This window comes from Haliaeetus albicilla, chromosome 3 (assembly GCF_947461875.1).
Source record: "Haliaeetus albicilla chromosome 3, bHalAlb1.1, whole genome shotgun sequence".
Classification (NCBI taxonomy): Eukaryota; Metazoa; Chordata; class Aves; order Accipitriformes; family Accipitridae; genus Haliaeetus; species Haliaeetus albicilla.
The window spans coordinates 56,705,047-56,721,640 of NC_091485.1; the positions used below are offsets into that span (position 1 = coordinate 56,705,047).

Consider the following 16,594-nt stretch of genomic DNA (forward strand, 5'->3'; position numbering starts at 1 on the left):
AGTATTGCTAATAGGCCAAACTAATTTTTACACTTTTTTTTGGTAAAAAATGCTGATGCAAAAAAGTAGTTTATGTGAGATCACTGGGAGAATGCTTTAAAAAAATGTAGTAATCTGTGACCCCGGTCACATAAAGCATGACTTGGGTACAGTTAGTTAAAGGTGAACTACAAGAACAACATTTAATTCCAAGTTTAAATTAAGGTATTAACCAATAGAGATTGGGACAGGAGATTAGAGAGACTGTGGCTTAGTCTGTTACAGAGTACTACCACATTGAAATTCATGCCTGAGCTTGTGGGTTTTTTCCTCCTTGTGCAAGTTATTTGTGTTTGGATGTTCTAGTTCTGATCCTTTCCTACTAACAGATGCTAATGCTGGAATGCTTTACCATGAATTTGACCTAAACCCAATAAAACTATACAGAACAACAGTACTTCCTTGTTGAAACAAAGAAATTTAACCCTTCCCTTAAAGAGCTTCTTCAGCAGGGTCTAGAGTCTAGAACAGAGCCATGGGAGACGGACTTTGGCTGACTTAATTTTAACATATGGAAAATGCTGGATAATTTTCCCTTAATCAGCTCTACAAATCAGCAGGTGGTGAAAGATAGGTTCTTTCCATGTGTTAGTGAAAGGTCAGATAGTGTATTGCTAACAGCTTTGAGCCATGTGTGGAGAATGTTCCTACCTTCTGTTCATCAATAGGGAAGCAAACATTACATGTTTATATTTATATTTAATAAAATTAAGTCCATATGTATTTTTTGTCTTCTTCCTTCTGGCCAATTAGTAATGTGGAACTAAGCTGCCATGGACTGGACATGCATGCTATGGAAGGTATGAATTTGTATTTTTTTCTTAATCCGTTTTAAAAGCACATAAGGCTTTTTCTGGTGCAGCACCACTGATTTTATGACTTTTTTTTTTTTTTTTACATGTGGCTGGTACCTAAATGCTCTTCACCACAATGGAAGGAAGGGGTGCAAATGTATTGCTGTGAGTGAAGCAGTCAGAGGACACTGGAAGAGACAACTGGCTCTGTGATACAAGTCTTTGAGTACTTTAATTGCAGGATAGATAGGAACAAATGTCTCGTGTTCGTTCTGTGCAGGGTGTCAAGCCAGATGTGGTGAGAAAAATAACTTGCATAAATTAAGTTTTTACACAGTAGTATTTTGTGTTACTCCTTTGTTTTGCAAATTTCAAGTAGCTCTATTGTGCTTGCCAGTAAAATAAACAGATTACAGGAACAGAGCAAAAAAACCCCTTTCATTCTCTTCCAATTAATTTAATTCCTGCTAAAATCCTGTTCATGTTTGGAAAGGAATGACCTTGAAACATTGCAGTTCACAGTTCAAACCTTTTGGTTGACATTGGCTCATATACTGAGCAACCTGAATAAAAATAATGAGTAGACAGTAGAATCTTTTGTGGTTGAGTTGCTTATTATCTTTTTAAGGTGTTTATTTTTTTCACTTCCCTATATTTGTAATACAAAGGATAAATTTAGTATTATGGAGACAATAACAATGTTTCCAATTCTATGGTCATAGTTCTTACTTAATGCCATCAGCAGTCATTTTTATAGATGCTCTGCATAATGTATCAGCATGGGCCAGATTTTCCTCTGTGACTCAGAAGCTATCGTAATTATATTGGTGCAGGCAACTGCATCTCTTATGAGGCTGTAGTAGTGGTAGTGAGTCTTCTACATGAATAGAGAATTTGTAAGGCTGCACCAATGTTACTTAAATAACCTCTGACAAATGTTGAAATTTTATTTCAATTATGTGCTGGTGTTCTGTTTCTGTCAGAGGGCTCTGTTGTTCTTGAGCATCCCCATACGTGCTTGGACTCGCAGTGTGCTAAAGGTAATTTGTGCCCTTCTATATCTGTTGGGATAGTGGTGAAGTTTTCATTTTGGTAAGAACATACTCTGCCACTCTCACTCCTCTTATGCCGTGAATCACTTTGCAGGTGCCACAGTTGAATATTGTGGGGAAAAATGCATAATGCAGACAGTCTGAGATTATGTGGAAACTGCTTGTAATGGTCATGGTGTGATAACCTGAAACTATTTATGCACAAATGTAGAAACCTTGAATTATGCATCAGATGATGGTGAAAAACTAGTGCATGCATCCTGCTAGGCAGAAAACCAAGTGACTTGTAACTGTAGTTCAACAAAGCAGTATGGGTTTTTTAAAAAAAAGTAGGTGTGGGGTTAATTATTACACTGTATCAATTTTACCTGAATTAAGAGAAAGGAAGGGGTATGATTTTACATTAATGGGATACACAAAGCCGAACTGTAACAACAGTCCTGTTAGGCATTTGAGAGGCACAAGAGAGTGTCTGAATTGCCTGTTCCCTGTGTGCTGCCTGTACTTCCTGGGATGATGATGTTCTCTGGTTCTATGTGGAGATCACAGCTAAGAAGGGTAATAAGATAAGCCCCTTCTGGCTAAAAAAAGAACTGGTGCTAAGCTTGAGGATGAAGCACGTGTGGGCAGGCTCTCCTCTGGACTTCCACCACTCCTTTCCTCCTCAGCTAATGAGATCTAGGGGGTTCCCGTACTGGTCACCTCCTGTTTTAACCTGCTGAGAACAGCAACATAAAGCAGGCAGGTTTCTGACATTCATTGAGTATCTGTCAAAAAGTTTTGTACCGAAGTGGAAAAAAAGGAGGTGATCTCTTCTAGTTTGGAATGAATAATTAAGGATTTTTAAGCTGCTATTTAAGTGGAAATGGACAAGTAGGAAATAAGTGATGTCTCTGTTCAATCCTGATTTCAATTCTACTCTTGTAATCCTAAAAATCAGATTTCTAAATGGTGGACTGAATGTCCAGTGTCATTTTAGTAGCACTTGAGCAAGCAGCACTGTTATTATTGATATCATTATGTAGAGAGTTGAATTTAATAATAAAAAATAAGGAATTATTTGATCTTTTTGGATGTTTTTCATATAGAAATAAAATTATTTTAATTTCAATATTAATAATGACTTGCAAAAAAAGTTAGAACATGAAGAAGCAATTAAATACATGTTTCTTAGGAAGAAAAGTGAGGAAAAATGTTAAACCAGTTCTAAGTTTTAATTAGAAAAAGATTAACTGTATAATTGACTTGGTTAATAAAGGCATAATTAGGTCCAGTTTTGTTCTTCTTTATTGTAGCTGAAATGTCCCATGTGAGGATTTATAAACCTTAAAACTCTGCAAATGGAGGCTCGAATACAGGCACCATATGTTTCACAACTTCCTTCTTGTTGATTTTAGGGTATTACCAACACTCACAAATAGACAATCCCAGATCCATCTTAAAATTGAAGTACTTGCCATTTTCATGATGTTTTCCCATGAGGTTTCTCTCTCTGAGATCTGTCTTTTCAATTACCATTTGCTGTCATTCAGCACTTCTTGCACTTTAATTTTATAATGCAAATGCCTCTGAATCCATCAAAGTTTATTTCATTCCTTTCTCTGTTTCCATGCTGTTTTCAGTCCCAAGTAGTTTTTAAGGATCGTTCTCAAAAAACATGATTAGTAAAGTATAGTTAGGTTCAGAAAGCAATAGTAAGAGTTCATAGTTTCAAGCTTTTCTGAAAAATCAAAAGAATTAGACTATTTCTCTTTTGAATTTTTAATGGACTTAAAGCTTCACCAGATAGAAACTAGGGCTTTAAGAAGATTTAAGTATTATGGCATAAATTATCTTCAAAATAAGAAAACCCTATTTTTTGTAGCATCCATAGCGGTAAAAGCAAAACATAATGGCTTAAGAATATGTGTGGTGCGTCTAGCTCCTGTTTTATGCCTAAATATGTAATTAGAAAACAAAGAAAACAAAAGAAATATCACAATAAAAGATTCATATTTTTGGCTACTCTCTTGCAATGCTAAGGCCAAAGCAGCATAGAGAGTCTGTGCTGATACTTTTTTGCAGTTGTAGATCTTGGGGGTGAAGCTATTCCGAAGTGGAATTGAATTCAGTTGTTGTTACGCTTTGTTTTCTGCAATGCTAAATTCCTACTGATTTTTTTGGAAGTTCAAAAGTACTTTGACCTTTACTGAAGCCAGTAAGAGCTGTGTGTGTTTAGGGCTGTTGAAATCAGACAAAATTGCATGCCAGAGCACAGTATATACAAGGCTCCATCATTTAATTGCTGCATTAGCTAGCTAATAGCTAAATTAGACCTCTGGTCTTGAATTGCCCTATGAAGGTATCTCTCTTTGTCTTTCTATCCATAGATGAGAAGTAGCCACTTGACATATTACCTTATTTTCTTAAAATCAGCCTTCACAAATACTCTCAGTGTCTATTGTGGTTTAACCCCAGCGAGCAACTAAGCTCCACGCAGCCACTTGCTCACTTCCCCCCCACCCAGTGGGATGGGGGAGAGAATTGGAAGGAAGAAGGTAAAACTCATGGGTTGAGATAAGAACGGTTTAATAGAACACAAAGGAAGAAACTAATAATGATAATAACAGTATTAAAATGACACTAATAATAATAATAGAAGAATTGGAATATACAAAACAAGTGATGCACAATGCAATTGCTCACCACTTGCTGACCGATGCCCTGTTAGTTCCTGAGCAGTGATCTGCGCCCCTCCCTCGCCAACTCCTCCCAGTTTATGTACTGGGCATGACATCACATGGTATGGAATACCCTTTTGGCCAGTTTGTGTCAGCTGCCCTGGCAGTGTCCCCTCCCAACTTCTTGTGCCTCTCCAGCCTTCTTGCTGGCTGGGCCTCAGAAGCTGAAAAATCCTTGAATTTAGACTAAGCATTACTTAGCAACAACTGAAAACATCAGTGTGTTATCAACATTCTTCTCATACTAAATCCAAAACATAACACTATACCAGCTACTAGAAAGAAAATTAACTCTATCCTAGCTGAAACCAAGACAGTGTCTTAATTTTTCAGTCTACGTTTGAAAATGGCAACTTTTGTTTTCATGTTTTGTAAGTGACAGTACAGGTAACTCAGTTCTATCACTGTAACTTCTTTTTTGTTTATGTACATGTTATAGGAAAATTAAAAGCAAAGAGTCATTCTTAGGTGTTTGGCCCCAAAATTGATAGATGCTAGAAGCATGCTAACAACATTTCTCCAATGAGACATTTGACATTGATCCTTTTTGAATTGATGTAGTCTGCTTTTGAATTTTTTCAGTTTTGTTCTTGTATTTCCTGAGTTCTGAAATGTGAATCTTACGCCTCCCTTTTGAAAATGTTGTAGTTCTACTTCAATTACTTCCTTGTCAGTGTGGTTCATATTTTTTCTACAGACTCTCTCATTTGACAAAGTAAACCTGCATGCTGTTTCATTACTGAAGTGGTGAATTTTAATTGGCTTCACAGTTTAATTTTTTTCTTGAGCATGACTTTATGACATCAGTTTTATGTGACATCAGTTTTATGAGTCAAGAAGCTACCTTCTGTGAAAATGGTCTGCTTTTTCTCTTTGAGTGAAACAAATTTCTATGTACAGGATAAGTGCTGAACTGATTTTACAGGCTTTTGTTAGGAAGTTTGGTAGGTTTTTATGATCCAGCTCTGGCCTTGTGATACCACATTTCTTTAGGAGTTCTGTAGTCTGTTTTTCAGTGAATGGGCTGATGTTAGTATCTTGAGTCATTTGTTACACCATGTCCTTCCAAGTACTTAGGATGAAGAATGTTTTAGGAGAAGCAAGTATTTAGGGTGGTTAGTGCAGCCTTAAGGGTTCTGTTCATCTCTGTGCTTCTTCCTCTGTTCAGATTTGAGTGGGTATAATTTTGGCTGCAAGATTTCATGCTACTTGTTATTCATTAAGTTGAAAACTCCATCTGGAGAAGGTATTAATCCAAAATGTTATTCTGGTGTAGCTTGTTTTGAAGTTATTTGTTTTGGAGTGGGATTGATTTGACCAGTGGTATATTAAATAAAGAGTGACTTCCGTGGAAATCTTTCTTATTATATTTAGATACGGCCATATACTTTCGGAGCATTTTGTGTCCTATTTGATATATGCTGTGTCTTGAGCATGTCTGTGACTTTGGCTCTCTCTCAAACATGTTCATCTTCAGTGGATTCATCTGTTTTCTTAACATTTTTTTCTTTCATAAGGTCTAATTAAAAAAATTGCTTTGACCTAGATTTCTTGCAAATTCTTTAGATCCTATTGCACATACTACTCAAAAATTATAGTTTAATATGAATGGGAAGGTTTAAATTTTTTTTAAAATTGCAGTTTAACTGTCAGATGAAGTATTGTGTCACTCTTGCATATGCAGAGTTTGAAAGTAGGTAATTTAAAGTCAGCCTTTTGTGAGCAATTTTTTCCAATATTTAAAATTCCTGTCATATAACAGAGAATAAGTGTGAAGTATTCTTGGAGGGAATAGTTTCTTCTGTTGTTGCTAGATTAGTCTTGAGACCTTGTTTCTAATTAACAAAAAAGCCCAGCAGCGTAATTTCATATGTGGAAGAAAACTAGGGAAAAATGCATGCTTGAGATAAGGCAAAAAGAGAAGTTCCTCAGCAGCATCTTAGAGACAGCTTCATGAGTTGCAGTTTTTAGTTTTAGATTTTATTTTTGTTTGTAAACTGTTTAGAAAAAAATAAAAGGTAAGGTAAGAGTGTTCATGCAGAACGAATGATCTCTTCTTATCTCTAGCCTTTCCCTGCATTTGGCTGCTGCAAAATACAATAGTGAGGTCATAGGCATATAGAAGTAAAAATAAAGCAGATATAAGGATAAGCCTAATCAGAGACAAAATCTGATACTCTGAGTGACTTGCCCTCTTTCCTCCCAGTCTCAGAGGAGATGATCCAGTGTGCTCCTGCAATCTTTCTATTTTTCAGAGTTTGTTCACCTACCCCACCCCACCTTTTGGGAGATTGTAATTTCTGGCAGGGATGCCTGCTAGCAGGGGTCTCCGGGAGAAGATGTGCACCCAGAGCATGCTTCTGACACCATGGTTGCAGATTGCATGCAGGTACCCATTGCTTGCCATCTGGGCCATTTTGCTCTCCTGTAGCTCATCTTTTTAAACATACCCAAAACCAAGGTTCATATGTACTGAAATTCATTTTTTTTTTTTCTCCCCCCCTTGCTTGTTTGGGACAAGATAGGGAGTGTGTGTGTGTGTGTTCACAAACCAGCATGACTTGAACAATATTGGTTTGCATTCTCTGACTCAGGGGTAGACTAAGGGCTTAGAAAGAGTAATTAATATTTACTTTATTAAAAAAAACGTAAACTAACATTTTTCTCAAGTTCTGTTTATGTATAGGTACTGAGTGTTTCATTTCAATCATCTTCTGCCCTTTTAATTTTAATCATAGTGAAAGGAAGGATGTCAGTTCTATATACCACATTCAGAGTTGTGAAAAACAGTATTCACTGCAGAATGGGGTTCCTGATGGAAGCAAATATTCCAAAAGGGCAGGCCCATTGCAATACCCTGTGGTAGGGTGACAGATGGGGCTATCCAGGCAATATGCTTGTCTCACTACAATTTGCTACATATACTTAGTCCTGAGCCACTTAAAATGAAAATCACCATAAGACCCCATAAGTAGAGTATGTGCCCCACTAAATTTAAGCATTTAAACATGAGGGTTCTGTTCAGTTCATTCATTGCTGCACAAAGGGGGTTTTAATTCTGGTTTGCATACATACATGTGCTGTAGGTATAAGTTACTGATAAAATACAATAACTACATTTTCAACCTTTTGAAATCCATCTTGCCAACAGATGAGATTGCAGTTGATATACCTGGATAGATGAGTTGTAACTTCTATATAGTTTGTTTGGCAATATTGTACACATTTTACTGTAAATTCAGGAAATAGGCAGAGAGCTTTTACTGAAATTTAGTGTTGAAAACAGGGAGCTGTTTGTATTCTTTGGACATGAGGTTCTTCAGCTATGTCAGGATGATAAACAGAAACTCCACGTTAATCTGACTCGGTAAGGAGCTTTCAGGATCGCAAGTTAGCAGATTCATAATCTGACTGTTTGTAAACAGATACAGTTGTTGACCTTGTTCATTGGGCGTGTGCTTCATCACTATAGCTTTAGAAGAGCATAATAGATTTTCCCCATTACCTAAATTGCACAAATAAAAATGGAAGCCAGATCTTTCTGCCATATATTTCTCAAATAACTGCATTATCTCATAGCTGAAGACCTAGTGCTGTTTTAGTGTTCTTATGCAATGCTTTTAATCCTCAGTGAGTGACATCCTTTAAGAATTAGAGCATCCAGTTTTTGACTCCTATTATTTTTATGGGCACACAGTACACAAACACTTGTGCTGCTTAGAGACCACTGTGTGAAATAAATTGATTAATAACAAGCTGTATTTAAGGGTTCCCCTGCTGGACCTGTTGTCTCTTTCTATTACTTTCTATTCTTGTTTTTATTATGCAAAATAAATTGCGTTCATCATTTAGCTGGCTAAGAAAAGATGAACACCAAACTCTTAAATTCTACCTCTTTAGAGTGCTGAATGTTAATTGGGTTTCTCATTAGAAACTGTTTTGAGAGGCAATATGACTACAGTATAATTGCTTGAAAGCAAAACATCTGCAAGACTGAAGCAACATCAAGTAGATTTGTTTTCTAATAAGGTACTTGAAAAGAATTAAAATGATTAATATTTTACGTGCCACAGCAATGATATTTTTCAATCCAGTGGCTTGTATCTTCCCTTTCTCACACAGAAGGCACCAAACAGAAGTTGCGTAGTGGTAATATGAGACTTCTCATCCTCAGAAGTTTGCTCGTACGCCTTTTTCTTTCTGAGATTAAGCTGATCAAAAAAGTGACAGCTTGGGTAATACAGTTTCCATTTTTTCAAGAAAATAGGGCCAGATTTCACAGACTACATCTTTCTGCATTTTCCTAGACCTAGTTTCATGCCCTGTCAATCCTGTCTGTACTTGTGTCAACAGTGCTTCAGTCTGTCAGTGCAGTGATGGTATTCCTGTTGCATTTTGTATGGGAAGTTGGGTGCCTGGAGGGCTTTTCATATTTCATACCCATTCAGGGTATCGGCACTTGATCTGTGTGTTGTAGCTGCAGAGTGAGAGTGTGATGGTGACTGTGGATGTAACTGCTGCTCTGTTGTTTTCCTTTCATGTGACCTTTTCACCTCACGATTTAAAAATGTCAAATCCAGAAACAGGTAGCTAGTCAGTATGTGTTATTCAGAAGTGCTGGCTGCAGCCAATTCCCACCACTAATAGAGAATTAATCCATTTACACTTGCTTTTTTTTTAACCAAAAGTATACCTGAGGCTGACCAAACAGCAGATGACTAGGTAACATCTTTATCTGAACAGATTTTAATTGATTTTATTCACTGATTTGTGAAGTTTCCCAAAGTCTTGCAGGAGCTGGTGTATATCTTTACACTTTCTGGACTCCTGCATCTTCCCAAAGAAAAAGACTATGCCCTGATATTGGGAAGCATTTCACCACTGCAAAGGTGGCATGCAGCACATCATGTCCTGGCTTACTGTTTCTTGCAATTAGTGGACAGATACTCTGTAAAGCATAATTGAGTAGCTCTATAGGGAACTGAAGCATCTGTCTCCCACTCACTTGCTGTCTTGGCTTCATGCCTCTTGCATTCCTGACAGCAGTGTAGCCTTGCTTCACTAGAAGAGCTTACTGGGACTTCTGGATGTGAAACCATCAAAGAAGGTGTTTTGGATCTTGCTTTCAGGTGTTTTAGTCCTTCACTAAATCTGTCCTTACTCAGTGTGGTAGAATGCCAACTGCTGCTATTTTAATTCATGCTAAATAACAACTGAGTCCATTGAAGTGAGTGGAACTACTTACAAAAATTAGGACCAAATCTGTAAACTGAGTTTCAAAATCTGATTCAATGTAATCTGAAAGAGATTTGATGAGAAATAGGAAAACAACCATCTTGCAAACCACTACCTTTTTCACACACATGCATGTGTGCGCGCACATACACACACAGTGCCTTAGTGTCTCTGATGGAAAATTTGCGGTCAGTTCCAATTTGACTTAATGTACTCTGCTGCTGCCCACTCTTCATAGAAAAGCTTTGGATCTGAATGACCCATTTTTCTGTATGAAATTGCTGGCTGTAAACCTTTTCATTGTCTTTTCTCAACTAACTCTAATGACTATGATTGACTCTAGTTCAGATTCTCCACCCATTTTAAATAAGTAAAATAGAAATTCAGTGACAGTGATGCTTGATCTGCCTATTATATAAGGAAGTGGGAAACAGTTTGCAATATGTTAAAGACCTAGGTGTTTCCTGGGTATATCCAGTTCCTGTTTTGGGGAAATAAGATGTGATAAATGGCAGAATTCAGGAGAGAACTGTAGAAGAGAGGTAAGCAAGTAATGACCAAATAAAAAACACATAATGGAAAGAAACTTCTTTTGGTTCCCTGAACATGATACAGAATGAAAAATGTTTACCAGCGTTCAGGACTAAAAAGAGAACCAAGTCATTCTGCCTTTCTTCCCTTCCACTGCCGCTGTAAACCCTCACTTCTAACCATCTCTCTCTAAAACAGAGTTTTGTGTTTTTAGGCATTATCTTGCACGTCATCATGCTACTACATGCTGTCTTCCCTACTGAGAAACTATTATAGCACAGTGGACAATAAAGGCTGCCCACTGTGATGAATGTTGGCTACCCAAGGGCAATGACATCCTTCCTGACTTCACTTCTGAGATGCTGACTGTGCCTCCCAGGAGACCTACATGAAAGATCTTAATAATAAATTGATCCTCAGTTTTGTTAATTACTATTAGCTGGTGAAATAAAGAAAAAAATCTTAGGAAAAGTGTTACACTTCATTGTTGTGTACAAAGTAACCACCTAACACAATTCATTTTGCTAACAGGTAAGAAGAAATTGTTTGCAAGTTAGGACGAGTGGAGGAAAAATGTTTATTCTTCTCTACACAGCTTGGTGATTTTTATTTTTTTTTCCCCATGGCTTCAAAAAATGTATTTTAGTGTCTGACTTGTGTACTGCAGCAGTAGTTCTATCAGTTCTTGATGAATTTGGAATTTCAAAGTATTTCTAAAGGTAAATTTGTTTCTCTTTTAGTTGTCTGATGCTTGATTTTTATTTAATTTACACTTAGCTTTTGGTTTCACTGCTGTTTTTCCTGGTGTCTTGAAAACTTTGTGACACAAACTGTAGCATTCTGATTATAAAGATTTTGCAAAATTCTTTTGCTGTTGTTGCATTCTCTAGTTTTCAAATGCTGGGTTTTTTAAATACATTTTTTTTTTTCTTATAAAAAGAACACTATTATAACATTGTTTTTCTCAACAGAAGGAGGATGGACACTGAGGGTGGAAAAATCCTAGGGTCAATCTGATTATCCTACAGCAATAATTTCCTGATCTTTGGTGTTGGTGTGCTAGGTTTTTGTTAAAACAAAGATACACTAAGGTTTTGCCTGTTCCTGCTTCTGGGTTGTTTCTGAATCTTTCAGATTCTAATATGCAACAGACATATTTAATTCCTCAGGGTGTTGAAAGCAAGCAGGATGGCCTATTGATTGCTCATATTTTTCTCACAAAACCTGTAGTTAAGACTGGCTTTATTGAAGCTGCAGGCTCTTACAGGATAGTGGCTGCATGCTGTTGTCAAAACAGAACGTTCCTATATCTAGAACCTGGAAAAAGTGATGTTTTCCAAAGATTCTTAAGTACTTGTAATAAATTTTGATTTAGAATAATGTGCAGTAAGGCCAAGAAAGAGATGCATGAACAATTTCAATTGTGCACATTGAGTAATTGTCTCAGCTTTTTAATTAGGTTTGCCAGGATTTGCAGGTTGCATGCATGTTGCCTGGTATTCTGGCTTGCTGAAGATTTTCGAATCTCTGCAAATGGGATTTCCTGGGCCCAGCTCCCAGTGTGGGTTTTTTTGCACTTTTTTAGGAGATACTCTCAACTGAGTCCTTTGAAGCTGTCTCAGCAGATGAATGTGACCCACTCCAGGAGACTGTACACCAAATTCATTAGCTTTATCTATATTCCTAACCATCTCTAATCAGTTTCCCATATTATCCAAAAATAAAGGCTTATTCTGGTTGCAAAACCTGAAATAACTACATTATCCTTGACAAGAATTATTTTTCAGTTGTTCTAGTAGCTGTCATTTAGAGTCCCAAGGATATGCCAAAGCCAATAGATATGAGAGTCTGACCTCTTGTGATACCCTCTCCCTGAAAAACATCCTAGAAAAAAAAGAAGTTGCAGGTCATATGTTTGAAGCTAGTTTGGCAGCCGGTGACTTGGTCTTCGGTAGGGTTAGCTAGCAGCTGAGCAGCCCTCTCCAAAATGCTGCAGAACAATCATCTGTATTTGGCATACCTGGAAGCCGGAGGACTGTCTTCTAAGCTGGTGTGCTGTGATTGGCATTCATGAGTTACCAGCATTTGAGGAAGTGCAAGCCTATGACTAATGACTCATGCAAAAAAGGTGTAACTTGATAGATTTGAATAGGTGCCTCTCAGTCTATCCATTCCAAATATTTTGAGACGAATGATTGGTTTTACATGGATTTGAGGCAAGAGCGAGCTTTGCAAAGAGAAGCATTAAATAAATAGGGTGAAATCTAAAGCTTGTAGTTTCTTCTCCTGAAAATTTATATTTCAATGTTGATAATGCACCCTTCTGTCACAGTTAAGATTTTGAGACCTAAACTGAAGATAAGCACGTAGTAATCTAGCTTTGCTATTTTGTTTTCCTCTTACATATAAGTCCACTAGTGAGCTCCAAAAAACCAAACTCCAATAGAATGACAATAGTGAAAAGAAAAAAAAAAAAGGAAAGGAGAGAAAAATAGGGGCCAGTTGAGTTGTTCATTCTTACGACACAGGGCAATTACAGTACTCACAGATGGTGTTTTAACTTAAGACTGAGTTATAGACTGTTACATATTCTGGTTACCAATGTGATTTAACAAGTAATAAGGCATCTCAGTAAGGGCGATGCACCTAGTATTTTCCTGGAGATTTTATTCTTCCCTTACAAAATAAAGTTTCTCAGTCTCCAGCAGATCACTGCACTTCTGTCAGTTTACACAATTCAGTACTAATGCATGTTATGTTTATCTGTACCTGTCCTACGGGCAACATGTTGGTATTACAGCTTTGAACTTCAGATATAGTCATTTGCATCTTAAAGGAAAATCTTTGGTTTTGGAGATCCTTGGTTGTTTCTACCATACATCAAGATAATGGCACACACTGCATAGAGGACTATGCATTTTTTGTAGTAGTAACCTATGGATCCCATGATTGAGCCTTCATTTTACCCCCACTAAGGCCACCCAAGAGATACTACCAAAACCTTCCAAACAGTTAAAATGAGGTGGGGTTTGGGGTCTTTTTGTTTGTTTGTTTGTTTTTGTTTGTTTTTTTTCCCTTTCATTCAGAGCATAAATCTTGTACCTTTGGCAAAAAGATTCCACCGCCCCCCACCCCCACAGAGATTCGGTGAGGTATCATACCAATATCTGCAAAAACACATCTCTCCAACTCTTGTATTGTATCTCAGAAGAGGATCAAATTCCTTGTCAGATTTTCACTAGTAAAATAACTACATGCAAAGCTCCTTCCCTGCTTTTTTGATGTGGAAAATTCTGAAAAGAAACATGACATTTCTGAAGTGAAATAATTTCAACAAATTATGGACTGTCTATTAAAATTAAACTAAAACTTCCTTCAACATTTTTGCACAGATTAGACCTTTTGTAATCTCTTTGCTGTGATGCTATAAACCTCTTCCAGCAATAGGCATACCATCTTTGGTGAATCAAGGAACCTTCATTTAAGCAGTAGGCAGGCTCAAAGTGTTTATATAGAAGATCTGTAATTCCCATGTTTTGCTTCCTGCTGGGAGGAGTTAGATACCATGCATAATTATCTTGGAACATAGTTTCAAATACCAAAATAAATTTCTTAATTTTTATTAATAAACTATTTGATATGAGTAGCCTTATGGGCTGTTCATTCTAACAATATATATGGTCTGAGAGGTGTTTTTATATACTTGAAGGGATTGTATTAATACTCAAATTTAACTCATGGTGTCCAATCTTCTATCTCACTAATCACAAATTTAACAAGAACAAATGCTGGATTCTGCACCTGGGACAGAGTAACGCCAGACACAAGTATAAACTGGGAGAGGAGTGGCTGGAGAGCAGCCCTGCAGAAAGGGACCTGGGGGTGACAGCAGGTGCAGTATGAGTCAGCAGTGTGTCCTGGCAGCCCAGAGGGCAAACTGCGTCCTGGGGTGCATCAAACACAGCACAACCAGCCCCTCAAAAGAGGGGATTATCCCGCTGTACACAGCGTTGCTGTGGCCTCACCCTGAGTACTGTGCGCAGTTCTGGGCCCCACAATTTAAGACGGATGTGAAGGTGCTTGAATGCGTCCAGAGGAGAACACAGCTGGTGAAGGGGCTGGAAGGAATGTCCTGTGAGGAGCGGCTAAGGACTTTGGGGCTTGTCTAGTTTGGAGAATAGCAGGCTGCGGGGCGACCGCATTGCTCTCTACAGCTTCCTGAGAAAGGGAAATGGAGAGGGAGGTGCTGGTCTCTTCTCCCTGGCGTCCAGTGATAGGACACGTGGGAATGGCTCAAAGCTGCATCAGGGGAGGTTCAGACTTGATATTAGGAAGCATTTCCTTACTGAGAGGGTGGTCAAAGACTGGAACAGGCTTCCTAGAGAGGTGGTTGATACCTCAAGCCTGTCAGTGTGTAAGAGGCATTTGGACAATACCCTTAATAACGTGCTTTAACTTCTGGTCAGCCCTGAATTGGTGTTGTGGTTTAACCCCAGCCAGCAGCTAAGCACCATGCAGCCACTCACTCACTTTACCCCCACCCAGTGGGATGGGGGAGAGAATCGGAAAGAAAATGGTAAAACTCGTGGGCTGAGATAAGAACAGTTTAATAGAACAGAAAGGAAGAGACTGATAGTGATAATAATAACAATATTAAAATTAACAATAATAATAATAAAAGGATTGGAATATACAAAACAAGTGATGCACAATGCAGTTGCTCACCACTCACTGACTGATGCCCAATTAGTTCCCGAGCAGCCATTCCTCTCAGTCCCACTCCCCCCAGTTTATATACTGGACGTCGCATCACATGGTATGGAATACCCCTTTGGCCAGTTTGGGTCAGCTCCCTGGCTTGTGTCCCCTCCCAACTTCTTGTGCCCCTCCACCTTTCTTGCTGGCTGGGCATGAGAAGCTGAAAAATCCTTGACTTAGGCTAAACGTTACTTAGCAACAACTGAAAACATCAGTGTTATCAACACTATACTAGCTACTAGAAAGAAAATTAACTGTCCCAGCCAAAACCAGGACAATTGGTCAGGCAGTTGGACTAGATGATCGTTGTAGGTCCCTTCCAACTGAAATAATCTATTCTATTCTACTCAAATTTATTCTAACTTGTCATTAACACAAACTTTCAGATTAGCAATTATGTTCTCCCACCTTTTTAAGCTACCGACAGGTTTTTTTGTAACCTTCTTTGTTAACTCTCCTTTCAGGGAAATGAGAGAAAGTTCATTGGGACAGCTTGAAGTGATTACTGTTTCTTGCTACTGTGTGAGCCAGATCCTGTCTGTGAAGAAAAAAATGAGATGAATGCACAAAAATAGGAAGGAAAAGAACAGGGAGAAATGAAATGCATAATCTCTTCCTTATACTGATGCTTATAGAGCTGCTAGAGTAAGATAAGTATGACATAGGTACCTGTTCAGAGTCTTGGCAAACCTGTATCAGCTCAGGACTGTGTAAGACCTTGCTTTTAGCTGCCTTTCTGGTCAAAGGCTACATTGCTGTTGCAGAGTATGAAGTTCTGACAGTCTAGGTCTGACTGTTTTTGTTGTTTTGGGGTTTTTTTTGGAGGGGGGGGGAAGTAAACAAGGCTAGAAGAATTAAGAGACAAAAAAGGAGACATCAGACAAATGAGCAGGAACATCTTGAATTCTAGGTGACTTTCAGAGCTTACCTGAAGCTGTAAGAGATGGGAAAATTGTCTCAATCTCTTATTCTCTAACTTGGTTTATTCTTACCAGCTCTTAGCCTGAGGGCAGCAAAGGTATAACAGCATTGCAGTATTTCCTGTACTTGACAGTCAAGCATGGTGATGAGGGTAAAACATGATGCATTCAGACTACCTGTTCTAGCTTTAATGTCAAAGACCCTGTGACCCTACAGATGACTGATTGACTAGGTATTTTATTACTTTTATTTATTAGTCAAACCTTAAATCATGTGAACTTAAATGATTTTCACACTAAAATATATAGGAAGCTGGCTGAAGCAATCACAGAACACATTAATAAATTATTTTTGAAAAGTGTGATATATTGTTGAGTTTCCAGAATTTACAAAACACAAGGCAGCTGTGCAGGAAAGCTAGGGAAAAAAACCTGAGAGAAGAACAGCAAACTGAATGTTAGCTACTGATATAGACTGCTGAGGAGGAAAAAAGGAAATACCAAACTGGAATATAGAACCGGGGTTGCCATATGTAAGATAATAA

At 38.0% G+C, this 16,594-nt stretch overlaps 1 protein-coding gene and 1 long non-coding RNA gene across 7 annotated transcripts in view; both read left to right on the forward strand.

Moving 5' to 3' along the window:
• Positions 1 to 16,594, forward strand: part of OXR1 (oxidation resistance 1) — a 302,655-nt gene that overhangs the window by 12,209 nt on the left and 273,852 nt on the right. For 3 of the 6 annotated variants that reach the window (XM_069779889.1, XM_069779898.1, XM_069779896.1), the window contains exon 2: positions 793 to 839. The exons of the other annotated variants lie outside the window; for them this stretch is intronic. In XM_069779889.1, coding sequence (XP_069635990.1) covers positions 824 to 839 — 16 coding nt within the window. In that variant the 5' untranslated portion in view covers positions 793 to 823. The remainder of the gene's footprint in view (positions 1 to 792; positions 840 to 16,594) is intronic. 6 annotated transcript variants of the gene reach the window in all.
• LOC138684815 (uncharacterized) lies at positions 849 to 11,237 on the forward strand. The gene is made up of 2 exons (XR_011324107.1): positions 849 to 1,873; positions 10,586 to 11,237. It is a non-coding gene; the product is annotated as an uncharacterized lncRNA (long non-coding RNA).